Source organism: Micropterus salmoides, unplaced genomic scaffold (genome assembly GCF_014851395.1).
Source record: "Micropterus salmoides isolate LMB-PRFRI ecotype aquatic unplaced genomic scaffold, ASM1485139v1 Ms_hic_scaffold_12, whole genome shotgun sequence".
NCBI lineage: Eukaryota > Metazoa > Chordata > Actinopteri > Centrarchiformes > Centrarchidae > Micropterus > Micropterus salmoides.
The window spans coordinates 34,199,344-34,227,298 of NW_024040263.1; the positions used below are offsets into that span (position 1 = coordinate 34,199,344).

The following is a 27,955-nucleotide window of genomic DNA, read 5'->3' on the forward strand; positions in this document are numbered from 1 at the left end:
TTCACTACGTCTATAATGTTCAGCGTTTGCTGACATTGTTATAAATTCATTAATTCATTTCTGAATCTTCTTTTTGAATCTGGCTCTTGTAGAATCTCGGTTCTGGTTCCAACTCGATCACCGCAGAGCTCGTCAGCGCTCGGTGACCTTCATCTACTTCCTCCTTGCTCATCTTAATAATAACATATTTTTATAGCGCTTCAAGAGCCCGAGGACGCTTTACCCCATTATTAAAGACTGTTTGTACGTGAGTATTTACATTTTATGCTACTTTGTACTGCAGTATATTTATTTGATGACACTAGTTACTTTGCAGATTTACAATAATACAAAAGAAGATGAATCTAAAGTTATTAAAATGAGCTCCACCTTCAGCGTTAAAGTGATGAACACATGAAGGTGAAATGGTGAGTTAGCAGCAGTCCTAGTTTGGATGCTGGGCTTGCTGTTCCCACAGTTTGTGTTTTAATGTAAAGCACATTAAGTTATCTTTAATGTATCCATATCATTTCTGTATCATATTTTATAAACATATCAGATCATATGTTGTCTATGAAAAGAAGTCACGTGCAAAGTAACTATAATTGTAGAAAAGATTTTCAAAATAAAACCAGGACACTAGTGCACACGCTCTCATTTATGGCTTTAATATTAATAATATATCAATAAGATAACGCAGTGAAAGGGGACACTCTGCACCATCAGTACTTTTACAGTATTTTACTGATTCTGAAATAAGAAGTTGTTACAACAGAAAATCTAAATATAAAGGAGTGTGTGTGGAAGTGAATTAAATACTTATAGTGATTATTAGTACTTCACTCTACTTTTATTTTACTACTTTTACTCGTTCTGAGTACTTTTAACAGCACCGAGTTTATTTCCTTTATTGAAACTCCGCAGGAATAACAACAGGTTGTTAAGTCACTTCCTGCTGTTAGAGTTTCCTCTTCCGCTGCGGCGTCCGCATCGGCCAGACTTAATCAATACAGAATCAGAAGCATCGATCCGGGCTGAGGAGCGGGGGACGCGCTGCGGAGCTGATGGTCTCCGAGCCTGCGGTGAGAAACCCCGCTGACCTCCGTCCGTCTGCGTGTTTGGGGAAAGTGAAAGGAAAAGATCTCGAGCAGAGGACAGCAGTTAGAAAGGGTGTATTTTGCGTGTTCCGGGTACTTTAAAGCATCCAGACGCAGCGCGCGCTGCGCGCAGCGAGGGCGGCTGCGGGGATTCCCCTGCACGCGCGCGCGCGCGCGCACGCACGCACAGCCCGCAGGTACCTCGCTGCTTTCATTGACGTCACTCCGAAGGTGCTGATGGTCATTAGCGATACAGGGTCACATGTAACCGCGCGCGCATCCTCAGCACGTGTAGGAGCCGCTCAGCTAATGGGTAGGTTTACTTTTACTTTTAATACTTCAACCCCCTTCAGCTGAAAATACTTTTACTCCAGCGTGAGGTTTTTAATGGAATGGAGTAGTTTTACATCGAGGTATTTGTACTTTTACTGAGTGAGTGGAGGGGCACGTGCACGTTTTATGATCAGACGTCTAATTTCCACCTGAGCTCTGTGCTCCAATAGAAACGCACTTTGGTGTTGTTGCTTATTAGACTGTGGGACGCTGGGGACGCTGGGGACATGTCCCTGTCGCTTCCATGAAGGCATTTTTTTAAGAAATGTTAAATGAAAATGCTAGAGAAAGGTTTATTTATACAATAAGAAAACATGCAATGCAGTTTAAATATAGAAGAAACAAATGTCCAAAAGAGTAAACTAAAAGACAAGCTGCTGATTACTGTTATATTTTTATATTTTCTATTCTCAACCTGCCACCTTAATTTTGTGCTTAGAAACATTTCCACCATAAATTGGAGCACAAAATGTCTCCAGAATGCAGGAAAATAAATATTTAATGTTCAAAATCTTCTGGGGGAGAAAATAAAAAAAATATCTTTAAGTGGGAAAAAAAATAGGTGCCCCCATTATGTTATTTAGTCCATGGTAGTAACATTTTCCCCTTCAGACCGTTTGACCAACGCAGTTTGGGACTGCATGCTGCACGTGAAACCAAAAGTAAATGAAACACTTTTGATCAGAGATCAAGCTAAACTACTGACTCTTACTCTCTAGCTGCTTCGCTGCTCCTCAGATTTTTCACCATAATGTAATGACATCATCACGAGCGTTTAACACGATGACCCGAATGACAGAAGCTTTGTGCAGCAGGTATAAATCTCCCGCTCTCAGTTTGGGGCAAATGGTTAAAGAGCTTTCACTGGTTAATCGATGGTTAATTCTAGTGAACTAGCCTAAGTTTTTAAAATAGATTCAGAGAATTTGTTTAATTTCACCCTGTGTTAGATCTACGTCAGCCTGGTCGTCTGTAGCTTCACAACGAGTTGAACATTTTAAATAGAATTAAATGTTTTTTGAAGTTCACAAAAGTAAAGTCACTAAATAGAGTCACTCACTGAATAACGTCTCACTGGAAACAAATCTAGAATGTATGTAAAATAAATCATATCGATCATTGATTAAATCACCTGCGTCCTCTGTTCAGTCTGTCCTCCTGCAGACTAATGGCAGCAGCGGATACAAAGCCTGGAGGATCTGAGGAGTCCAGTTTGCGGTCTGAGGAGTCCGTGATGAGGTCCCAGGAGTCGAGGCTGGGGTCCGATGAGTCCAGGCAGAGGTCATCGGGCTCTGTCAGCTCCTGGGAGTCGGAACTGACCACCATCCAGCACTCCCTGAAGTTTGTGTTGACGCTGAAGGAAGAGTTTGTTTGTCCCGTCTGCAGAGGAGTCGTCCTCAACCCTCAGCAGAACTCCTGCGGACACATCTACTGCTTCCACTGCCTGCAAGGACTGCTGTAGGAGCCAGTCCACCTTAATACACACCCACACTCACACAGTCCACCTTAATACACACCCACACTCACACAGTCCACCTTAATACACCCCTAAAACAGACTCACACTGACTCAATCCAACTTAAAAAACTCACAGTCCACCTTAAAAGACACCCACACTAATGCGGGTCCACCTTAAAATACACTCAGACTGAAGCAGTCCACCTTAAAATACACTCAAACTGAAGCAGTCCACCTTAATACACACCCACACAGTCCACCTTATAAACACCCCTTAAACAGACTTACGTTGACTCAGTCCACCTTACAAAACTCAAGCACTATTTACCTTAAAATACACCCACACTCACGCAGTCCACCTTAAAATACACCCACACTCACGCAATCCACCTTAAAGTATACTCAGACTGACGCAGTCTACCTTAAAACACCTCTAAGAGAGACTCACACTGACTCAGTCCACCTCAAAATCTCAGTCCACCCTAAAAGACACTCACACAGTCCACCTTAAAACACACTCAGACTGACGCAGTCTACCTTAAAACACCTCTAAGAGAGACTCACACTGACTCAGTCCACCTCAAAAAACTCTCAGTCCACCCTAAAAGACACTCACACAGTCCACCTTAACACACACTCAGACTGACGCAGTCCTGAACTCACTGGGCTTGTTTGAGCTGACCTCGACAGTAGGCCACGAATGTCAGTATCAGTATAAATTTGTGAGAAACCGCTTCCTGACTGAACGACGATGAAGGAAGTCTCGTCATGTAACTGTGCGGTGACCACCACGGGGTAAACACCCCCAACGAGCGCTCCAGCTGTCAGCAAGTCGTTTCCCATCAGGCATTTCAGTTCTGCAGCACGGGGAGAGAAACAGCGGCGCCTAGCTCTTAAAACTGTGCGCGTCTTTGTCCCACGAGATTTCCACATCTCACACAGTCGAGCTGCTGGAAGTGGGACCGAATCGTTAACCATCAGAGACGGGTCCAGTCCTCCCTCCTGAGGGCCCGGTCCCGTGGTGAGCCATGTGCTGATTAGCTGTCAGCGTCTAACTTTCAAACAAATGCTGTTCTAATAACCTTACATGTGATCAGCAACTATGTTCTAAGGGGGTCTGAGGGAGGTCCAAGGGGTTTGAGGAGGGCGGGGTCCGAGGAGGGGGAGGTCTGAGGAGTCCAAGGGAGATCTAAGAAATCTGAGGATCCAAGGCAGGTCTGAGGGGTCTGAGGGTTCCGAGGAGGCAGGTCTAAGGATGCTGCAGTTGGACCCTTTTGAACCATCAGGTCTTGCACTCGAAATTGCGCAGGTCTGCGTCGGTCCGGCTCATCTCAAACAAGCCCACTGACGCAGCTGGCTGTCTGAAGGCACCTGTAGCGGAGGTCTTTGGCCGAGTCCTGTACTCGGTCCTGGTGGCTGTTTCCAGTCAGACCTCTCTGAGTGAAGTGGCTCAGTCGTGGTTTCGGGGTATGAACCTCAGCCTGCTGTGTGTTTCAGGGAGAGTTCATCACCGTCCAGCCCCGTTTGTCCAGTGGACGGCGTTGAGATCACGCCAGCTGAGGTCAGGACCAAACCTTCTGCTGCACATTCACACTTACACACAAGTATTTCAGTCGGTGGCTGAAAGAAAGAGATGAGCTGACTGTGGCTTCTCACAATACTTGGGTTCAGGAAATCTTAACAGTGGCTGGGGCTCAGGAGGTACAGGGGTCCTCCACTTATCAGAAGGTCGGTCCCATCCTCCTGTCCTTGAGCAAGACACTGAACCCGAAATTGCTTCGATTTCTGTGCCATTGGTGTGTTAATGGGATGAATGTGACGTAGTGTAAACCACCATCACCAAGATGTGTTGTAGCACCGTAGAAGAAGAAAAGAGCTTTACTCGAGTGGCCACGTCTGATCCACCTGTAGTCACAGCAGGTGGAATATTCACCGGCTGTGCTACTCATTGGCTTCGACAGTAAAGGCGGTCCTAAAGGTGTCATTCCTCCTGATTGGACTCCAGCCCACCGCGTTTGGAAAAAGTGTCTAAATATTTAAAAGCACACTAATCAGGAGTTTCCTCCCTGCAGGTTTTCCAGGACAACTGCTGCAAACGGGAAATCTCAAATTTAGAAGTGTACTGCACCAACTCTCCGGCCTGCAGCTCCGTCGTCACGTTACACCATCTGCAGGTAAACTTTAGACATAAAGGTAGACTTAGATTTGTGTGAAAATACACGAGCTGATGTTTAGGGAACTCTGGACCACCGGGTGCTCCTTCCACTACTAGGCACCTTGAACACAGTGAGGAGTAACATTGGTCAGCCGTAACATTATGACCACAGACAGGTGGTTACCGTGGCACCTGCCAGTGGGTGGGATACATCAGGCAGCAGGTGAACGTTGTGTCCTCAGAGTTGATGTGTCTAGGCAGCGTGAGGATTTGAGCCACTTTGACAAGGACCAAACTGACGGCTAGACGACTGGGTCAGAGCATCTCCAAACTGGTCTGCAAGGATCAGTACCTATCAGAAGGGGTCCAAGGAAGGAAACGTGGTGAACCGGCGACAGGGTCATGGGTCAAGCTCACTGATGCACGTGGGGAGTGAAGGCTGGCCAATGTGGTCCGATCCGGCAGAGGCAGTGTGATGCTTTAGGCAATGTTCTGCTGGGAACCCTTGGGTCCTGCCATTCGTGTGGATGTTACTTTGACACGTAGCACCTGCCTGAGCTTTGTTGCAGACCATGGATACCCTTTCCCTGATGGCCTCTTTCAGCAGAGTAATGCCCCCTGCTACGAAGCAAAAATGGTTCAGGAATGGAAACGCAACAAGTTCAAGGTGTTGACTTCAAATTCTTCAGATCTCAATCCAATCCACCATCTGTGGGATGTGCTGGACAAACAAGTCCGATCCATGGAGGTCCCCTCTCACAGATTACAGGACTTCAAGGATCTGCTGCTAACAGCTTGGTGCCAGATACCACAGCACACCTTAGAGTTCTACTGGAGTCCATGCCTCAACGGGTCAGGACTGTTTTAGCAGCAAAAGGGGGACCTACACCATATTAGGCTGGTGGTCATAATGTTGTGGATGACTGGTGTACTTTTGGGGCTCGGCGCACAGAATCTTCTCCAGGCTCATGAAGCTTTTGACAGTTTCTCTTGCATCATTAATCCTCTGCAGGACCACCTGCGGTCGTGTCAGTATGAGCAGCTGCAGTGCTGCAATCCAGGCTGCGAGACGGTGCTACAGAGGAGATACCTGCAGGAACACCTGACCAACACCTGTCCTCACCGCTTGGAGCCCTGCCTCCACTGCCAGCAGCCGCACCGACTCAGCCTCATGCAGGTAAGGTCACGTCCAGACAGGCGGGTTTAATAGTTTGTTGTAGACAAGACATATGGTCCAGTCCTCTGCTGTGTCGAGGCTTTCTCAGGACAGGCTCAGAAAGTTTTAGATTCAACTGGGGTCCGTCCCTTTATGTTCTTCTTAGGCTGAAGAGGAAGTCACACAGCTTTAACCGCTAAAACTGGGTCTGGGTCATTAAGCTTTGTGGTGACTCTGTTCTGCAGGATCATGTGCAGAACTCCTGTCCGGAGACGGAGGTGGACTGTCCCAACAACTGCTCCCAAAAGGTTCCCAGACACAAGGTAAGTCCATTCACATCATCAACATATGGATTGGATAAGAATTTTCAAATCTTAAGTGATAAAAACGTGAATTACCACAGACATAACAACAGAATGAACCAGTGTTTAATATATTCATCTGAAGAGCGCACACACCAGACGGTTCAGTCCAGATACAGGACCGCACACTCTGCCTTTATAGTAAACGGTTTCAGAGTGGCGGTTCCGGGGACTTGGGATCTCACAGAATCTCACGTGATCAAACGTGACTTCAGACAGGAACAAACATTGAGGCAGACCGTCGTCCCGCTCAGCTCGCTCCCATTGTGGGTTTCTGATCGGAGGCTCCCAGATTTCAATTTGAATTCGGGGAGCCTCTGATCCAGTGGGTGACCTTCAGATTCAGTCTGTGAACCCCTCACACTATAGGATCATGTCGGCCAATAATCTGTTCAGACAAGCTTCGCACGCAATTCTCGGGAGGGCGAATTGGACCCAAAATTGGCCCAGTTATCCTCTAGTGTGAGGCCAGCTTTACAAACGTGTTGATGGCATTTTACCTGCTGACATGAAGTGATTTCCATCCATCCATCGTCAACTGCTTATCCTGCGTACAGGAGCTGGAGCCAATCCCAGCTGACCTCGGGCAGGGTACACCCTGGACAGGTCGCCAAGTTGATTTTTTCTGAAACTCCACAGGGAACCGTTAATGTAGTACGTAATGAGCAGCAAATACAAGGTTACTGTTGGTGGGATCATAGGATCAGACTTTGGAAAGTAACTGACCAATCAGAATCAGGTATTCTACTTAGCCATCCAATAAAATGAACACATTTACACATTAAGTATGCGGCTGTTTGAATCCGTGTCTTCTCTTCCAGCTGACGGAGCACAGAGACTCGTGTCCTGAGGTTCACGTCGCCTGTTCTTATCAGAGGTTCGGCTGCTCCGTTCAGGTGCGTTCATCTGCTGTCGATGGCGTTTTACCTGCTGACATGAAGTGTTCGTTACCTGACAGCAGGTGTTGTGTCCTGCAGGATAAGAGAGCGAAAGTGAAGCTGCATGAAGACGCCGCTGTCAATCATCACATGCTGCTGGTCCTGAGGAGCAACACGCACCTGGAACAGCAGGTAGGTCTGAAAACACGCGTGAATACTTGAAGTCTCTGATTGGTTGTCCCCGGCCTTTCTGTGTGGAGTTTGCATGTTCTCCCCGTGTCTGTGTGGGTTCTCTTCAGGGGTTCTGGCTTCGTCCCACCGTCCAAAGACACGCAGGTTAACTGGTTTCTCTAAATTGCTCATAGGTGTGAGTGGTTGTTGGTTTCTGTGTGCCCTGCGATGGACTGGTGACCTCTCCAGGCTGCACCCCGCCTCTCGCCCTATGCCAACCTCATTAGTTACTTGAAATTTATTTACAATACTGCTACCAGGAGAGCCCACACAGCAGTGGAGGCTTAAAGAAACGATCTTTCCAACTTCACTTATACCCAAGGCCACAGATGGAGATGAGTTATTTAGCCTACACAACACGACTCCTTGCAGCATTATCAAGAAACAGACATGTTCTCAATCATATCGGCAGTCTGGAACCACTCTCACAAACATAATCCAGCGTTTCTTGTTCTACCAACAGGTCTCTTTATTTTGCCAAACTGTGAAACTTTTTCTTCACGGTGCGTTGTTAAAATGAGGAAAAGATCCGGTCAGTGCCTAAAGAGAGGACAGTGCTTTACAGGGTTCAATCAGGTTGACAAAAACTATGCCCATCCTTTAGTTACACCTGCGTATTTCATCAGTTTGAATTTAGCATGAAACAAACATTGTAGCTGCCGGCCTGCACGTAGCCCTGAGTGAATCTTTGCTAATATTCATATTTGACTATAAACTAAGTGACAGGAGTGTTTACCTTAGACTGTTGTCTCCTCTGCCAGGTGGAGGTTCTCCAGGAGGAGGCGCAGCTGAGACAGCAGGAGGTCCAGACGGACAGTTTACTGCTCACTGATATGCAGAAGAAGATCAGACCGCTTCTGCAGCAGAACAGCAGCCATGAACACATCATCTCTGCAGCTCAGGTCAATATGTACCTTCATGTCCTCATCATCTAGCTTTATTCATTTAAGAGTTATGTTATTAGCTAGAAAGTGTAGTTTTACCTTAACGGGTCAGTCTGGTTTTGCTGTTGTCAGTCAGTCTTTCCGCACTGCCTGACTTCCTGTCTGTGGCTCTCAGCTCCCCACTGGTTCCTGCTAAAGATGTAATGTTAAATAAATAAAAAACAGCTCACAAATATATAATTTCAAAAGGATCAGTCATTTCCTCAAACAGCTGCTGCTGGAGAACATAGTTGGGGATTCTTTTCAGCTGTGGATGATGAATCCACATGTGGTGCTCTAGTGAGTCTTTGGGGCAGCAGGACAGTGTTTGTGGGACGGAAAATAAACTGTCTGTCTGTGGGCTCAGAGGACTCTGAGCAGGCAGGAGGACGTCCTGTCCACCATCCAGCTGGAGATCCAGCAGGTGTCTCGGGGACTCGGTCCTGGTCTGGAGGAGCTGGAGCAGCTCAGAAGTCTCTGGATGCTGTGATTGAAGAAGTGTCGGCAACCGAGGCCCTCAAAGAACACCTGGGTAACAACACCTGCTTTGAATCAGTAACTCAGTGTTTGTGTCGGGACTTTGCACAACATCCAGTGAATGCTGTTGGTATTTTCAGGAACCCTGGAGGAGAATCTGAAGCATCACTCAGGTCTCCTGGATCTCCATGCCGCTCAGCTCAATCGCAACAAGCAGCACCTGCAGGAGCTCGAGGCAACATCCTATGACGGCAGACTGATCTGGAAGATCGACGACTTCAGGAACAGGAGGGAAGCCGAGACCAAAGGTCAGCCACCTTGCCTGAGCAGCGCGCCATTTTACACCGGACGCTGCGGCTACAAAATGGCCGCCAAGGTCTATCTGAACGGGGACGGGGAGGGAAGAGGGAATCACCTTTCCCTTTATGTTGTCCTGATGCCGGGAGACTTCGACGCTCTGCTGACGTGGCCTTTCAGACAGACCGTATCTCTGTCTGTTCTGGATCAAAGTGGCGCCGGTAACCACCGGAGTCTGAGCTTCAGACCTGACCCGACATCCAAAAGCTTCCAACGACCCGCCGGCGAGTTTGTCAGCAACGTCGCTGTTGGGTTTCCGTGCTTCATTCCCCACAACATGCTAGAGACTCCACGAAACGCTGCGTATGTCAATGACGACACGCTGTTCGTCAAAGTGAAGGTGGACCTGGCAGGTTTGGAGCAGCTGTAAGATTCAGAACTTTACGTTACCGTGTGTAGGATTTGATTTATTTTTGTAATTTGGCACCATCTGGTGGTCATTTCAGGAAGGACACTGTGGTAGGCTATGACCAAAATGTTTAACTTTTTTCTTTAAGCTCTCAGGGATCGTGTGGAGTTCTGACTCCCAGATACCAACTCCAACACACACTGTGGTGACTATTATAATGCTCATTAAAATGATATCATGACTTATCTATCTGAGTGTAACTATTGGTGCTCAGATCAAGTTATTTAAGTCTCAAGTCACTGAGCTAGAGTCCAAGTCAAGTCTAAAGTCACTGAGCTAGAGTCCAAGTCAAGTCACTGAGCTAGAGTCCAAGTCAAGTCACTGAGCTAGAGTCCAAGTCAAGTCTCGTAAATGTCAGGCCTGGTTACGCTATAAACTGCTAATACTTATTTGGCCACAATTATGATTATTCCATTAAAGAAATGGTACAGTTTCACATAGACCTACCTTTGCTTACCAGGAACATAAAGTGATGTATATTTGCACATTATGTCTGTTTGATCCAGATGCAGCTGTAGTCGTAAAGAGACCGGGCAATACAATACAGCTTTAATATATTGCTGTCCGCGGGAGCGCGCACAATCAGTTTTTCCGGCGGACTATCACTTTTCACACACTTGTGTTTGTTGCCCTGAAGTCACTGTGTGTGCAGCTTAAGTCTGACTCGAGTCCTCATCTCTGTCAGGTTATCTGTAGATGTTGAACAGTTTAGTACTGATCAGGATTCATTATCTGAGGATATCAGGCTTCCTATTCTGTCCAAGTCTGTTTTATCATGAAGTTGTTACTGCCAGCCTGGAGACAAAGGAGAACCAGAAGAAGTTGTCCACAAATCTCATGTTATTGAGAAAGGAAATTTGCTTTGCTCCAAAAAACTGAATTCGTTACTCGTATGACAGGAGAAGAGTTGTTTGTCCACAGGCTCCGAAATACAAGTTATTTCTTCATGTTAATGCTACTGTTGCATTGTGCTCTACTACTGTAGACAGGTTGTACGGTTTTATTTTTCTGGGTGTTTTCATTCTGCAGTATGTGATGTCTACACAGACAACCGTCCGTTCAAGCCACAGTTCTTCTAGAAGTCAATAAAACGCCAAAACTGACTGCTCAATGGACAGAAGTAAATTTATTGGGCTGAACAGAAGAAGTTACAGTAATCCTGGTTTCTGATTGCCATCAGGTTCAAGTTAGTTTGTGATAACCACTCAGGTTTGAAGCAAAAAGATCACACACTTCAGGTCACCTCCATCATGCTTTGTGTCTGTTTACAAGAGTTTTTCATTTTGTTGTTGCTACAAAAACGAGAGATGCTCTTTATCGGCCCTGATGTCAACCTGCTATGTTGATCAGGTATGGAGCGAGGAAGTGGGATTGTTGTGTACCTAAAGACGAGAACAAGCTTCTCAATCTTTCTGTGAAAGAGATGACTCAGGGTTTTATTGAGCATGAAGAAATAAAGGATTATTTTATTAAATAAAGGCGATTCATTCTTTTTCACTCAACGTCTGACTTCACACTGCAGAAGCAGCATTCTTATCTTTTATCCTGTTGTGTCCTAAATTTGTGATCACACCCTCTGACTATCTAATTACACTAATGAAATGTTTCAAATATTGTCCATTCATGAAATAGTTCATTTTAAATACAACCATTTTTAAGACTAATATGTCACTAAGGTCAAACAGCTTTAGATTTCTTTCAGCTGTAAAGGAGCTGTAGTGTCGGTGTGTGGACGTCCTCTAAAGCTTTGGTCCGACTGTTAAATGCCAAGATAATTTACAGTTAACTTTCTTCACAGAGTAAAGCTTCTGTTTAACATCGAGCTCAAGCGCTGACACTGGAAAACAGAGGATTTGGAGCCAAACGAGGAACACCTACAGGGCAATCTACAGGGCACAGTAGATGCAGGTTGCAACTTTTAATACCTTAAAGGGTGAACTTACAATGAATGAGGCAGGAAGTCCAAAACAAAGCACAAACAAATCCAGAACAGCATAGCATATGCAATCCATCCACAAGGACGAACAAAATAAAGTAATAAAAGTAATTTGACAAATACGAGGAAGCAAAAGATCTGTCTGGAATACTAGAACGCTGACGAAATGCAACGACAACTAACAATGATAAAACACTGACTTAAATACACAAAGAGGGAGGTGATTAATGAAACACGCGTGGAATTAGGGTGGGCAAACAATCAACCAAGGAACATAAAGACAGGAATCAAAGCTACGCAGGACACACAAGGAAGGATAGTTTCAAAATAAAACAGGAAATCACAAAACTCCAAAGCCCTAAAAGTCCAGTTGTCAAGGGACCAAACAGGTCAGGTGTGAAAGTTTGGTCAAGAGTTGATTGACAGGCTTTCGTGTTAGAAGGAATTGTCAGGGTCACAGGTGAATTCAGGAAACAAAGGGGAGCAGACAAGAGACAACCAGGTATTTGGCCCCAAACGCAGAACACTCGGGCAGAGCAGGTTCAGTTCAAGGATTTATTGAACAAATCAACATGAACAAAGATTTACAACCTGGTGATGAGGTAGCCAAAAAAAAACACAACAGGTGAGCAGTCCAACAAAGAAACAACTTCAAAAAAAGGTACAACCAAGACTCCAGAGTCCGGCAGAGTCAGGATCCAAGGGATACACAGACAATCTAACACTGGGAAAATGGCTGGACACAAGTCCAAAGACATCAACAAACTGGGAAAGAGTGAGGGAACTAGACAAACTAAAAACCCAAGAGGACGCTGTAACGAGACACAGGTGAAATTAATCAGGAAGGAGCAACCAATTAAACCAGCGGGAAAACACAAGAGCAGGAAGTGAAGTGAAAGGAGAGGAGAGGCAGGTAGCAAAGACTTGCCAAAAGAGAACAGCAAGTACCAACACTAAACCCAAAACCATAACAATCGATGGTAAAGGGCAGTAAATATACTGTAACTGCAGGGCTGGTGAGGGAAAGTGGAAACAGGTGAGCAGGTGGAAGTGAAAGTCTGAGGTCATCTGGTGGAAGGATGGAGAATGTTGCTGGAAGGAACAGGTGTCGGTGTCACCGTCAGGGTCTGCAGACTGTAATCTTTGTCCTTCTGTAGATCCGACAGCAGCTGCAGAGCCGAGTCTCCTGGATGAGACTTGCTCAGCTCCAGCTCTCTGAGGTGCGAAGGGTTCAACCTCAGAGCCGAGGCAAGACACTCGCAGCTGCTCGCTGTGCACTCCGACAACCTGACAGAGAACAACTGTTTTAATAGTCACATTAACAACTTTAATTTTGGCTGTCAGGTGTCTCAAAGTCGTACACGTGGACACCTCAAAGATAGTTAAGGTCTGTTGTGCTTTTCCTTTACTGTTCGGTCTCCTGTGGTGAACCCCAAGGTTCCATCTTAGCACCATTTTATTTTTAATACACTGTACATGCTTCCACTGCTGTCTGCTTTTGGAAAATACATCCTTTTTCGTTTATATGCAGATGACATACAAGCTATACTCACACATGACTTTTCTCCAGCTTAATGAGAGAAAGTCCTTATTATCCTCATTTTTCTGGGGCCTTTGTCTCCAAGTTTCTGAAATGTGGGTGCAATTTTCTGAATCAGCATTACAATTTGACAAACTAATAAATTCTGTCATCAGCAGTAGCATTTCCCACATCAGGCTGATGGTCATAGGCTTTTTTTATTTCAGAGTCCATCGGTCTTCTCTAACTCGCCCACAGCTGCTTCATAACTCCGCAGCAGGACTCCACTGGTACCAAGATGAGAGACCATATCTCCCTGGTACTGGCCTCCCTTCACTGGTTACCAGTAAAATATAGAGTTGTTGTTAATATTCTTGAGTTTGTTTTCAAATCTCTGCATGGATTGGCATCATCTCCTCAGTCCAGATTCCCTGATCAGTTCCTCCTCCTGATCAAAAGCCAAAGGTGACCGAACTTTTTCCATTGCTGCTCCAAGACTGTGGAACAGTTTATTCTAACTATCAGATCCTCCACATCGAACGCCACTTTTAAATCCCGGTTTGAGGCCCACTTGTAACATTTGATGCCAAAATCCCCTTAATTATTAATACAACAAAGATGTCTGTTACAGTTATTTCCATTTGTTTCCCTTCTCTAAAGCACTTTGGCCAATACCTGTTGTTTTTTATAAATGTGCTCCGTAAAAAAGTTGGACACTGTGGGGAGTATAAAGCCAGATACTTGCGTCTAGCGTTACAGAGGTGATATCAACAGGTGAAATCCAATGCACAACTGTAAATCAAAACTTCTGTCAACCCCTTATGTTGATCATAAATCCAGCTTTAGCTTTCAGTGGTCCCATTAAAGATAATCCATAATACCATTTTTTTATGCATGGCTTTATATGACCTATTGGCTTCTCCTTTCATTGTATTGTACAGTACATGTCGTACTTAGAAGTTTCGTTTGGTGACCAGAATTACAGAAAAGACTCACCTCAGTATCTGCAGTCCACACTGGGGTTTCCGCAGCCAATCAGAGAGCAGCTTCACACCCTGGTCCTTCAGCGAGTTGTAGCTCAGGTCGAGCTCTTTGAGAGCAAAGGAGCAGCTGAGGGCGAAGGTAAAAGACCGGCAGCAGGCTTCTGTTAACGTGCAGCATTTCAGGCTTAAAGGAGACAAATAAAAAAAGTTTTCAGATCATAGTTTTTGTTTCTGAAAGATTCTTTAACAAGGGAGGAGTTCAACCAAATGGAGCCCTGACTGAGGCAACGACAGATTTCTTATGTTTTTTTTAAACTAATTGGATAAATGTTTGAGTTTTATCTCTAAATTCACACTGTTGTCGATGTTTTTTGTGGTTTGGTCTGTCTGAACATTTTGTCCAGAGTATCACACCAACACCCGGCCAGGTTATAAACCATGTTTGTGTCCTGCAGATTGTGGTGGTTGAATACCTGAAAACCATCTCTGCACACCTGAATGTGTGTGAAAGTGTGATGAAGGCCACAAAACTCACTTTAGTGTCTCCAGTCGACAAAGTGGCTCTGCCAAGAACTCAGAAAGGTGTTCGACACCAGCGTCTTGAAGTTTATTTCTCGCCAGATCCAGAACTCTCAGGTGGGCGGGGTTTGACTTCAGACTGGAAGCCAGCGCAGCACAGCTGCTCTCTGTGAACCGACAGCCCGCCAGTCTGTTGGAGAAAACAGTTCTAACTTACAGGCGGTAACATGCAGTGGCAGCTCCAGACCCTGACCTCTGACCTCTGACCCAGTGGCTCAGTTTTTCATGTGGGATGGACGACTTAACACTGATGTCATTCAAATCAGGACATATTTGTCAACCTGCCAGCTGCTCTGACCCCCTGTATATGGAAATACCACGGACGTGCTCCATAAATGACAGACACTCGCTTCTAAAGCATGACAGAAAAAATGAAGTTTCAGCCATCTGGATGATTTAAAGTGTAGCAAGTCATCTTTTCTGATCTGACCAATCAACAGTGAAGTGAGTGCTGAAGTGTCTTGAGCTGCAGTTCCCGTGTGCTGTGTTTTGAAGAGAATCAAACTGTGGATGAACTCGAGGCTGAGAAGAGGGGAATCAGCAGGTTTATGCATTTTAAAGAGCAGATACGCAACACGCAGGGGACGCTTCCCGCTCAGCTCGCTCTCATTGGCTGCTGCAGGGTTTCTGATCAGAGGCTCCCCCATTCTAAACCAGTTTGAATTTGGGGAGCCTCTGATCCAGTCTATATTAAATAATGACTTCAAGAATTGAAAACAAATCAAATTGCAGGATTCCCTGGCTTCATCACCACCTAGCTGGCAAAGCCCCAGACCTCTGCACCTATTCTTGCAACATGAGAGTCTTCATGGCAGAGGCCCCACATCATTCCTTCAGGCTGCGCCCAAACAGGACTGATGCCTTGGCCAAAGCTGTAGGCTCGCTGTACTCAGGCCTGGCTGGTTGTTTGATTGTTACCTGAGGTCTAGGACCTTACTATTAAGATTCTTTGAAGTATGAGGACCGTCTCACCTCAGTGTTTCCACTCTGCAGTTTGGATCCTTCAGCAGAGCAGCTATCTCCATCACTCCAGCGTCCTCCAGGATGTTCCCTCCCAGATCCAACTCCCTCAGCTGGGCGGGTTTGGAAGCCAGAGCTGAGGCCAGAGCTGCAGCACACGCCTTTGTTAAGTCTGTCCTATAAAGCCTTTACAAAAATAGTAAATGTTTTTTATTCTTTTCAGTTGCCACATGGATCCTCTCTGTGACTTTTAGGTGATCGAGTTAAAAACCTGGTGCATGTTTTGCAGCCGTCTGCATTATTGGCGTCTACCTGGCTGACAGTTCCCCTGCCTGGAGTGGCAGCTGCTGTTTTGCCTCAGTTTAGTTTAGTTAGTAGGATTTTAATCATTGTTAATCATTAGTAGTACAAATTGGCTGCAGTGCCTCCAGGCGGCACTCCCTGTTGGTTTGCTGGTATTTTAAAAATATAGCCAACTGGTCTATTGTTTTGATTTCTTTCATTTGTTTTTCATTTTTTAACCATCCTCTTTCCAGGCACTTCCAGTTATCAATGATCTAACTATTAATTAACTATTACTTACTTCGGTCAGTGAACTAGCCTTTGCTAAACTGGGGTTTTAGTCAAAGTACAAATAAAACATTTCCTGGGGTGGAAGTCCCCACAAGGCGTTGACTGACGGATTCTGGTGGTGATTCCTCCTCGACCGCCACCACCCCTTGCCACAAAAGTAAATGTTTAAATAAGCTTAGAGCAATTTGAAGTACACAGAAAGAGAAAACTGATTCATAAGGTGTCACTCTCTGCGTCCATTTCAGAGATAATGGTCAGAGCTGGGAATGATGTCGCACCCGAGTTGACGGCGTTCCATTTAACAAGTTGGGCAGTGCGGTTCTCCCGACTTTCCAAGTTGGAAGTCCGACTTAAGGGGGCGTTCCCGACTTTGAACTCATAAATTCCGTCTTCCCATGTCAAATGGAACGCACCATAAGGCCAGGTTTAGCCTAGCTTAGCACAAAGACTAGAAGCTAGGGGAATCTGCTAGCCTAGCTCCATCGAAAATAAGAAATTACTTGATTACTTGTTGTCCATCTGTAGTCGTCTGGGTTTAGGTCACAGTGGAGAGTTAATAGTGGTAGGTTTTCCTTTAAAGCCCTAATGATTTGAACACCGAGTCTTACCTTCCCCACAGCTTACCATAATCTCTCCAGCTGGCAGTCAGGATGCTTCAGAAAGCCACAGAGCTGAGAGACTGTCTGAGCTCCAAGACTGTTCCTGCACAGGTCCAGGTTTTTCAGGTGGGATGGGTTCAAGCTGAGAGCTGAAGCCAGAGGTTTCCCTGTGATGCCGCACTTACACAACCTGCAGACAGAAGAGACACCTGACTCAGCTGCTGGTAAGGTGGCCATGATCAGGGCAAAAGTTCCTCTTTACACAATAACCTTATGGACAGGTTGCTGGGACACACGCCGATCCCTTCCCTGCTCTCCAGAGCACGAACCCTTTAGAGTTCAACAGGACCCCGTGTCTTTTCCCAACCCGAGCTCACTCCCAAGTTGTCACATATGGACGCATGGTCAAGACCAGATGGTGTCAGTTTGTAACACACAGGGGAGCCCGTTTGCGTCATTGCTCAGTGCTCTGGGCGAAGTGTCACTTTTTAATGCTAAAGGTGGGTATTGGATATTTAACAGAAAAGACTTAGTAAGGAGGTGGCTGGGGCGGATGAAGGGCCAGAAACCGGACATTCAGTCAGGAGACTGGTGTTCGTTTCCCATGTGAAACAAAAACATTGAATTTCTTTTATACATTAGGTTACATCAGTTGCATAAGTTACACACGTAACGTTACTTAAAGTGCGTAAGTTAACTGACGTACGTAACTTAATTATTTAAACCCAAAGATCAATGATCTTTTCCTAAACCTAACAAACTACTTTTGGTGCCTAAACCTGATTAAATTGCCTTGCCGTTGCAAAATTGCGATGTTTCGCAACATTGTTTTGAGCCCAAAACCACACTGAAGGGGTACCAAGGGCGTCAAAAAGGGGTCTTGACCAAGCGTCCATATGTGAGGAGTTGGGAGGCTCTACTGGTAAGACTCAAAGAATAAAAAAAATCACATTGATGTTAAAAGGTTACCTGAGGGTTTCCAAAGAGCATTTGTTGAGAACTTCTGAGAGTAGCTCCAGTCCTTCATCATGAAATCTGTTCTCGCTGAGATCCAGCTCCCTCAGGTGGGACGGGTTTGAAGCCAGACCACTGGCCAAAGATTGGCATCCCTTTTTTGTAATGCCACATTCTTTCAGACTTCACACAAAGAGAAACAAAAAGAGTTTGTTATGGGTTACACCAGAAAATAAGTTTGTCAGCCTGATGGTCTCGTCAGGCCAGAATCTAAATTGCTGATTTAGATCTTTATGGAATCTGGAGATCATTTATTTCTCTAACGTAGGAGAAAATATAATGTTATGGAACAGCCAAATATGTCCAGTCTTTCCTTCCAAATGCAGTTCAAATGTTGAATTCATGGTTAACTTCTTTTAGCCTGTGTTTTAGGGATTTAATGATTTCTTGTTTATTCCTGCTGCTGTGAAGCAAGGACAAGTTTCTACACTGTGGACAAAACATTTCTTTGGATAATTATGTTAAATCCTGTTGCAGTAAAACTAAAAGATGTGCAGGGAAACAGCCTCATAAATCGTCTTATCTTTTTCCCAGTACAGTTAAGTTGTGAATGAATGGAGGCAGCCACGAATCAGCTGGTCTTTCTGTGTTGTTGAAATACTGATGTTATTTGAATATTAATCATTAGTTGGTGTTTTATTGATTATGATTATTAATCTTGTTGGATAATCATCTTTCATACGTAATGGTCATATTTAATGCTCAGACAAAGTGTGACCAGAGTGCAGCCTTTGTCTTTCAGTCACACGCCCGGCCAGTCAAGCACTTTTGCTAATTGGCCGAAGGGGAAGTTAGGGGGACGACCAGGATCCAAAATAAATCAGACATCCAAACGAGAGACAATGAGGCCTTGTTGGACTCTCACATAAAGTTGATAGCACCTGGGTCCAGGCTCGATAAGAGTAACCTAAGATTTATAAACATAGGAGGCCCGGGTAAGGAGGGCGGCGAGGTGGTTAGCACTGTCGCCTCACAGCAAGAAGGTCGTTGGTCGTTCTGGGCCTTTGTGTGTGGAGTTTGCATGTTCTCCCTGTGTCTGCGTGGGTTCTCTCTGGGTGCTCTGGCTTCCTCCCACCGTCCAAAGTGTGACTGGTTGTTTGTCTATGTGTGGACTGGCGACCTGTACAGGGTGGACCCCGCCTTGCGCCCGATGTCAGCTGGGATTGGCTCCAGCCCCCCGCGACCCTGTACGCAGGATAAGCGGTTGATGATGGATGGCCCGGGTAAGGAGGGCCTGATAAGTGTAGGAGACTAGATTTGTGAATATAGAGGCACCCTTGTGAGAAAGCTGCAGCTCTGAAGGTCACCATGTGATCCAGCACACGAACTTGTGCTTGTGTTGATGTTACCTCTCTTTTGTCTTATGCACACACACTTTCTATTAATATCAAGATGATGTCTTATTTCTGATTTCAGTCTTATTTCTTTAGCGGTGTTGTAGGGTAGAACACACTATTGTTTAAATATGTAATATGTGTGGATGTGGAGGAGCGAGACGGGACAAAAACAAATGTAATGCAGAGTTTGAGGAGTCTGCTCCCGGGAGCGGCTCGGATACTAAACTCGAGCTCATTTTAGATGCGTATCAGAGTTGATCTGCTTCTATATTAAACGACTGAAAACGCACATCGAGTGGCCGTTCACGTACACTGAGCATGTGCGTGCCGGTGTAAACAGGAGGCTGATGGTCTACTATGCAGCTGCAGGAGATTTGGAGAAAGAATAAAGTTCTACAGACGAAGAACCACAGCAGAAATTTCTTTGCATGGACCGACAACAAGGTGGAACTGTTACTGAATGTAACACAGGAGCACAAAGACTGTGGTGGCAGCTAGGGTTTGGCTCTAGCCCCCCGCGACCCTGCACAGATAAGCGGTTACAGATAATGGATAGTTTGAACTTGATGAGATGTCATTCATAACAGAAATGAACACACCGATGGAACAGCCAGGGTTCAGAAACTTGACCCAGACTGGAGGAGCCTGGGGATCAAACCTCCGATCTTCCGATTAACAGGCAAACCGCTCTACCCCCTGTGCCACAGTGTCCCACAGTCAAACACACTCATACTGTACATCTGGATGCTCCTACCGGAGTCTCTGGAGTTTGCAGGCGGGACTTTTTAGACCCTCAGAGAGCAGAGCTATTCCAGAGTCCTGCAGTTTATTTCGGCTCAGGTCTAAGTCCTCCAGACCCGACAACTCCAAGCTGAGAACTGATGAAATATACCTGCAACATCTGTCAGTGAGGCTGCAGTCGCTCAGCCTGAAGTGAAAAACAAAGTGACCGTTAACATTGTGGTCTGACGCAGCCTGAGAGCTTCGGAGCAGTCGGGTTTCTCGAGGCCAAATACTTACAAAGCCGTCTTAGATGCTTTGAGCACGGGCAGCAGCCTCTCCAGAACCTCATCTGATCCAGAGTATTTCTTCAGGTCAAAGACGTCCAGCGCTTCATTGGAAACAAGCAGCACAAATGCCAGAGCTGACCAATGTGCAGGAGAGATTTTACTAACATCTCTAGAGCTCTGGTACTTCTGGACTTGATCCACCAGGGACCGGTCACCCAACTCATTTAAACAGTGGAACAGATTGATGCTCGTGTCGGTGTAAGACAGTTTCTTGATCTTCTCGTGAATGTAGGCGATTGTCTCGTGGCTGCTCAGCGGACGTCTTCCTTTAAATCTAAATGCTTTCTGAAGAAGCTCCTGGTTTGTGTCCTTTGACAGGCCGAGCAGGAAGCGCAGGAACAAGTCCCACTGTCCATAACTGCTGACCAAAGCCATATCCGTGGCGTTCTTGTGGAGGAGGATGAGAGGAAGTTCTCCTCTCTCCGATGCCACTTTCACACTTGTCTGGCTGGGAAGCAGATTTTCTCCGCGATCTATGAAGGTCTCCAAAACATACAGAGCGGCGAGGAACTCCTGGACACTTAAATGTATGAACGAGTAAACCTCCTGTTTGTGAAGACCATATTCTTTTCTTATGATCTCTGTACAAACTCCAGAATAAACTGCAGCTTGTTCCAGACTAATTTCACAACTCTTCAAGTCATTCTCACAGAAGATTATGTTGCCCTCCCGTAGCTGTTCAAATGCCAGCTTTCCCAGCTTCATGATGACACCTTTGTCCGTTTTACCATCCTGATAATCTTTGAGCTTCGTCTGGATGATCAGGAAGTGTGTGTACATTTCACTCACAGTCTTGGGCAGCTCACCTCGCCGGTTTTCTGTCAGGAGACTCTGGAGAGCCGTGGCTGAAATCCAGCAGAACACAGGGATGTGGCACATGATGTACAGACTTCTCAACGGCTTTGAATGAAGATGATCTAATATCTTCTGAGCCACGTCCTTGTCGCTGACTTTCTTCCGGAAGTACTCGTCCTTCTGCTCGTCGTTAAAGCCTCGTACCTCCGTCACCCTGTTGATGTACTCGGAGGGAATCCTGGTGGCGGCGGCGGGTCTGCTTGTGATCCAGACCGAGGCTTTGTGCAGCAGTTTCCCTGTGATTAAGTTGGTCAGGAGGACGTCTACTCTTGTGGCCTTTGTGAGACTGCGGCACATCTCGTTTTTCTCAAAGTCCAGAGGGAATTTGCTTTCGTCCAGCCCGTCAAAGATGAACAAAACACTTGAATTGTTGTAGTCTGATGTTTCCAAATCCTTCACTTCTTCAAAATAGTAATTTATTAACGTTACAAGACTGTGAGAGTTATCTTTTATTAAATTTAAGTCTCTGAATGTGAAAGGAAATATGAACAGAGTAGTTTGGTTGGCTTCTCCTGCGGCCCAGTCATAAATGAATTTCTGCACAGCCACAGTTTTTCCAATGCCGGCGATTCCCTTCGTCAGAACTCTCTGTGGAGGACTCTCTTCGTTTGATAACGGTTTAAAAATGTCATTGAGGTGGATTTTCCTCTCCTCACTCGTACACCTTTTACATTCTAACTCGATCACTTCGTGTTCACTGTTTACCTCCCCACTGCCTCCTTCTGTGATGTAAAGCTCGGTGTAGATCTTGTTTAAAGGAGTCGATGACCCATCGTCCTTTGTGACTTGAGACAGATTTTTTGTTATGTTTTGAAGATAAGATTTTAGCTCAGCTTGGCACCGTTGGATGTTTCCTGAAAGATGAATTAAAAAAAGGTCAAAATAATTTACTTTAGCTTGGTTTCAATAGCAGAAGAGCCTTTTCTTTCATTTGGTCATTTTATGTCTTTGAACAGCACAATACCTTCAGTTTTGGGAGAAACGGCATTCGTCTGGTCTGTCCTGTCAGGAGGTTGGACTGAAACAGAAATATGCAACATCTCATTTTGGTGGGTACATTTTAAGCATTTTAAGTACATAATGAATCATAAATAATGTATTTATTTGATTTATAAATTCAGGGTATACATTTACCATATGTGTTGGTGACATTGATGGTTAGATTGGCATCCCCTTTCGCATCAATACCCGTAAACCGAGGTGTGATGATGAGACTTCCATGATCAGCGGTCAGTGGTGAGCGTCCTGCTTCCCTCTGAGTTTCAGCTGATTGAGAAAAGACAAAATAATCAGGGATTTTCTCGACCAACAGAACTAAGAAACTTAAACATGTTCCCTTTCACATTTTCAGGAGGGTTTTTTTGGGGGGGGGCCAACTTCTTCCGTACTGTACGACCCCTCGGAGAATCACCACCTTGACACAGTGGAGGGATTTGAAAACCTCCATGACTCTGGTAGGGCTACCCAAGGCCCAGAACTCAGAGACCAGGGCCCTCTGCTGCAGCCAGGCCTGGGAGGGGGTTGATTCCCTGGTGGCTGGACCGACACAAGGCTGGATGTAAGGGTTGGACCTTGTCTTGCTGAGCCCAGACTATGAAAGTTGGGTCTAAGGACGTCAGCTTTCTGGTGGGGAGGGAGTTGGTGTGGGAGGTGGAGCAGAACCAACAAGAGTTAGTCGACTTTACCTCTACGCACAAACCAACTGGAACCAAAACTATGGATAGGGTCTGACCGTAGTGGTAAAAGGTTCCCGGTGTGGGGGTACTTGTGAGCCCCCGGCTGAACAACAGGGCCGTCTCTCTGTGACTGAGGGTTTCTAAGGGGAAGGAATCTGTCTGTGGCGGGGAGTCCTAGAGAGCTCGGCGCCTGGGGATTCTACAGTAACATTATTGAGCAACAACTTCAGAATTTGGTCCGGCTTCGCGATACTTTGTGGAAAAAAATAGCTGGCTACTCTAAAAAGTCACATGATTTTGAAAATAGCCATCCCATCCATAAACTACTGGGAATGCAGTTGAACTGGCAGCATGTCATCGTAAGAGATGAAGACACCGAGTTGTTTTGTGTCCTCTATACGTATTGTGGGTGGACAGAATACCAAGAACACATTCCAAATTAATGAAATCTAATATTTAAAACATAAAAATGACAACAAAAACGTTTAAGCTTGAAAAAGCGAAGGGAAGTGCTTATTCCAGAACTATTGCTGTGTGTTGGGATGGAAATTTGATATTTTACTGTTTCACCCTGCAGGCTTCATTATTATAGACCAATGTTTCACTGTGTGGTTTTGATCATTCCATTAGGTTGCAGCTAGGTGAAGGTTCCCATGGGAAAGACGCTTAGAGTTTTCTTATCCGACTGTCCTTGTTGGGACTTCATCTTTGGTCCCTTCCTCCCTGAGACAGCTGCGTAATATAAAGTCACCTGTTTCTTCTCTGGCTCTTTGTCTTACACTGCAGAGTGTTTGCACTCTGTCTGTCTGATCCTTTGCAAAGAATAAAACCCTTAAAAAGACGTCTGGACTGAATTCTTTATTTCAGGAGACTCACTAAAGGAAAGAGTCGGCATGTGAGCTGTGTCGGCTGCGTTCAGACCTGCTTGAGCTCTTAAACAGGAAAACCACAGAAACGAAAACCTGCCGCTGAGTCACAGTTTGTGTTTGCGCACTTCTGAAACCTCGCAGCACAATGGTTATCACAAATGAATGAAAGGCTGATAGTAAGAACCATTTGCCCTCATTGCACCAGGAAGTTTAACTTGAGATAATTAGATTGAAAATATAAAATATGCTTTCTAATTTGGTTTAAGTTCCTGGTGGTCTCACACACACGAAGTCAACTATATGTTTTGCTTGTTTGCTTGAGTTTGTTTTCACATTAATCTGCTGTTTCTATCTTTAAGTTGCAGATTTGTACAAAGTACAAAGTACTGAAAAATAAAAGGAACCAGACAGTTGCTGCATTGATTAAACAGGAAGTGTGTTAAATTCATTAAACAGCTGAAACAGGTCTGAAACGCCTCCTGTGTAGACTTGATGGTTCCTTATCTTTTAACGGAGATCCAGAGTGCAAATATTTATCTGACATTTGCAAACTCAGACTTTCTGTAAAAGCATTTTATTTACATGTATTTGTCTTCATGGAGACCAAAAGCTGTGACATTATATCTGAACATCTTTGGACCTGTTTTTGTTCCACAGTGATCAGAATAACCCTCCTCAGACGGGCTGACAGGTTAGTTTTGTTTCCGCCTTCCTGTCCAAACAGGTTGAGTCTTGTTAAGTTTCACAGTTAGTCATCAGTCTCATTGTTGACTTTCTATTTTTGACAGAGCTGAACACTCACTATGACTGTTTCTACACAGAAGCGAGCTCATAAACCAAGTGTTAACAAGGAATGCATCTTACCACACTGTGATGTTACAGGAACAACGTCCCGGCCAGCCGAGTTTCCCATCCTGCATCCTTTCACCCACCTCCTCTGACCTCACGAGTAAAGAACAAACACTGCACAGAAAATAGTTACAAGGAACTGAAATAAAGTAGTGGCTTTCTGTCAAACGGTTTATAAAATACTAATTTTAAAAGTTTTCCTTTAAGCCCAGTTAATTTTAATGAGAGCAAAGAGGTCAGAAACTAAAGTCAGAAGTTGCTTCCTTCACTTTCCACCTGAGCTTTCTGCCCAGATTTGCCTTTAATAAGTAACCAGGAAGTGATTCTGCTTTGTGGTAACGCCCATTTTATTCATCAGAGTGAACTGAGATAATATACCATAAATTATAAAGTACAGTTAGTGCATTTTTACTCATTACACATCATTCTTTGGATACTACCATTATGGAAAGCACGATAACTCCCCACCCCTGAAACCAAACCTGGAATTAATGGCATAGAAGAAATTTGCATCGCTACCACATGAAGGTCAGAGTGATCAGGATGGTTGGTGTGTTTGAGACTTTGCAGTAGATGAAATTGAACGTGTTCACCACTTAAAGGGCCGGTGAACACCGTGAATGTGACGTGAGCGACATCTGCTGGTGAAATAGTGCAATCAATGAAAACATTTCCCAAAAGCTGCGACTTCATTTCCTACAGTGTTCAGACGATTGAGTCAAAGGAAGGGAGGATTTAGAGGAGGGTGGAAACAAGGGAAGGAAGCTAGGAGGCAGGACAGGATGCAAAAGGAAGGAGGGTTTAGGGAGGAAAAGGGGGGGGGGGGGGTAATAGGCTGTTGGGAAGGAAACGATGAGAAATAAAAATTAAGCGGGCGGGAAAAGTGGAAGGGAATGAAACACGAGAGGAAAGAAAAAGGAAAGGTAGGAAAGGAGACGCTGAACATGTTTGTTGAGGCATGTTCAGGTGAAGAGAAAATTCATTTGGACGCCTGCCATCAGCTTTAAGCTGTGGTTTTGGGTCTGTCGAAGTGTAACCGAGGCAAAGAGTGACGGGTTCAAACCCCCAAATAGCTAACTAACAGTTGCCGTAGGTTCCCGACAATTAAGATTCAGAGACATGAGTTTCGACTGGAAGGAGGACTTATTTTAATATATGAAAAAATAAATAAAATAAAAAAAAACCAACAGGTTTTTGGGCAATTTCATTCATTACACAAGCTCAAACCACCACCAAGATGTAGATGCCAACGCTGCCAGAAACACTCAAGGATAAAAGCAACCTGAGCATCTACAGAAGCCGGACATGCAGGAAGTTACCTGTGGGCCGCCCGGGTGCTTTGACACACTACATACAACTGTCATACACACACCAACACATGCAGTGAAGGGGAAAGGGGCTCCCAAAAGCCACCACCCTGTCTGTCTGGCTGATGAACTGAGGGAAATCATATAGCCAAACAAAACAAAAACAAAAAGGGACAATGGCCACCCCCGTAGCAGACCTTATCATCAGCAGGCAAAAACATTCACAGGGCCCATCCACCTGTAACGGTCTCATAAAATAGGATACAGAAGTACAAGCACAAATAGCAGCAGTTGATCAGGCAGGTAAAACAGCAGCAGCTATACAACCCTAAAGTTACAAGAATGTAATTACTTTAGTATTTATTTATTTTTTAACAAACCATACCTGCTAAATACCTTACAGATGATATTTACCTCACAATGCAGTAATTAGTCAACCCAGCTCTGACTCGTTTAGGGCCACTGCCATGTACGATGATAAGTCATGTGATCAAAGGCCACCTGTAAACACACAATCTAATAAACCAGCATAGCTCTACTAGATAGCATCTTTTTACCTCAGGGTTATCGACCTCCAGTGCCTCCTCTGCTGTGGACTTTAGCACGACAGGGTCTGGACGACAGGTGGCTTAAAATGCCTGTGATGAAAACAAATTAAAACACGTTCACATGAGTTAACATATTGTCAGCCTTGACGCATGACTTCTAGGAGACCTACCTGCTCCCTGACTGGATCACGATGGCCACAGAGAGATCCTGAGTGCTCCCTGTAAATCACCTGTTAGAGATCCACAGGTGTGCGCCTGCTTCTGGAGAGAGAGGGGGTGGAGCTTCCCTGAGAGGTTGCAGCTGATTGGGGCATTACTAGACCAAAAGCCCGCCTGTCACCCCATCACAGTAAAATGATACTTCCTCGAGTGTCTTGTGTTACTTTACTTTTAGCCTTTGTGAGTTTTCTTTCATGGTTTCTCAAGTGTAGAAAAAGGGAAACTAAGACTAGGACTCAAACTCAGGTCAACAAACAGAACAAGTTCAGTTCTTAAGAGGTTTATTAATAATCCAACACTGGGGTGGGGGTGGGGGGGCTTATGTGATGAAGAGACAGGCCAACGTCCAAAACCAGGGAGCAGTCCAAACATAACAAAGCAACCAAATCCAGAAAGACAAAAACTACCAAAGACTCATGTAAATAATCCAGAGTCTAAAAAATAAAAGAATGTAAAACCAAACAAACCAGGCTGAGGAAGATCACAGGGGAGGGAGGAGTGAATGATATATATGATTATGATTATAAACCACACATTAGATAAAGTTTATACAAACACTGAAAAGGGAAACACGTTGATTCTCTCTGTGATTATGGACCCTCGCCAAAACTGCCCGCCAACAATCTATCTGGCCCGCTGCCAGATTACGGTGCTTTGATAGCGGCATTAAATATAAATACCTAAACACTTTGACAGCTGCTGAAATAGATCTCTGACAGCGACAGTTACTCACATAATCACTTCCTCTTTAGTGGTTCTGCCTACAAAATAAAAGCGCAAGAAGCTTGTTTACTGTAATGCAGTATTTGGAGTTGAACTGAGCTTTTACTTTGAAAGAGCCGTCAGAGAACGTGATTCCCCTAAATGTGCTCTGCCTGGAGATACTGGGGAAATGAAAAAACGAAACGCTTTGTTTTCAGCTACTGTAGAAACATGACGATGCAACGTGGCGACGTCCATGGAAGGGGGTTCCCGTGGTTAAGTAGATATAAACGTCTCATTCTAAGGTAAAAACATAACGGTTTATTATGGAAGGTCTTTACACACCACTGAAAACATAGTTATGGATCTTATATTGCATTTCTGTCTGTAGATCCTCAGAAATATTACAGACTGGTCCTTTAAATACACAAGGGAGGTAATTAACAAGTCATAGATGGAGCAAACCATCAAACCAGTGGGAAAAACACAAGACAAGAGCAGGAAGTGAAGTGACCAGAGACAAGAGGAGAGTATAATACCAAAGT

At 45.0% G+C, this 27,955-nt stretch overlaps 2 protein-coding genes across 3 annotated transcripts; one reads left to right on the plus strand and one right to left on the minus strand.

Moving 5' to 3' along the window:
* The first annotated feature begins 424 nt into the window (after window positions 1–424).
* LOC119899952 (TNF receptor-associated factor 5-like) lies at window positions 425–11,293 on the plus strand. Its single transcript, XM_038714779.1, is given in 12 exon segments — window positions 425–1,061; window positions 2,559–2,867; window positions 4,365–4,428; window positions 4,940–5,041; window positions 6,035–6,199; window positions 6,424–6,501; window positions 7,362–7,436; window positions 7,518–7,610; window positions 8,411–8,551; window positions 8,940–9,039; window positions 9,042–9,104; window positions 9,190–11,293. Coding segments are annotated over 11 exon segments (1,758 nt in total). The 5' UTR covers window positions 425–1,061; window positions 2,559–2,577; the 3' UTR covers window positions 9,777–11,293.
* A 425-nt stretch (window positions 11,294–11,718) lies between these two features.
* Window positions 11,719–26,754, minus strand: LOC119899943 (NACHT, LRR and PYD domains-containing protein 12-like). 2 transcript variants are annotated; one of them, XM_038714764.1, is made up of 13 exons: window positions 26,660–26,747; window positions 26,499–26,579; window positions 24,650–24,748; window positions 22,375–22,506; window positions 22,205–22,258; window positions 20,336–22,094; window positions 20,070–20,243; window positions 17,934–18,101; window positions 16,990–17,154; window positions 15,805–15,978; window positions 14,789–14,962; window positions 14,267–14,437; window positions 11,719–13,038 (listed from the first exon to the last, which is right to left on the minus strand). In XM_038714764.1, exons 3-13 carry the CDS (start codon window positions 24,696–24,698, stop codon window positions 12,816–12,818), a joined length of 3,243 nt encoding a protein of 1,080 aa, XP_038570692.1. In that variant the 5' UTR covers window positions 24,699–24,748; window positions 26,499–26,579; window positions 26,660–26,747; the 3' UTR covers window positions 11,719–12,815. The 2 variants fall into 2 exon arrangements, 1 of the variants encoding a protein (XP_038570692.1); XR_005443965.1 differs by lacking the exon at window positions 11,719–13,038 and having other exon boundaries at window positions 14,298–14,437; window positions 15,805–15,940; window positions 24,650–26,579; window positions 26,660–26,754.
* Window positions 26,755–27,955: the final 1,201 nt, after the last annotated feature.

Bases quoted from the DNA above. Each gene is read 5' to 3' on its own strand.
- LOC119899943 (XM_038714764.1), bottom strand. From the start codon at position 24,698: ATGGGAAACTCGGCTGGCCGGGACGTTGTTCCTGTAACATCACAGTGT. The intron at 22,259-22,374 runs GTAAATGTATAC...TTTCTGTTTCAG, and splicing joins CAATGTCACCAACACATATG to TCCAACCTCCTGACAGGACA. The intron at 13,039-14,266 runs GTGAGTCTTTTC...GTTCTCTGTCAG, and splicing joins TGTGGACTGCAGATACTGAG to GTTGTCGGAGTGCACAGCGA.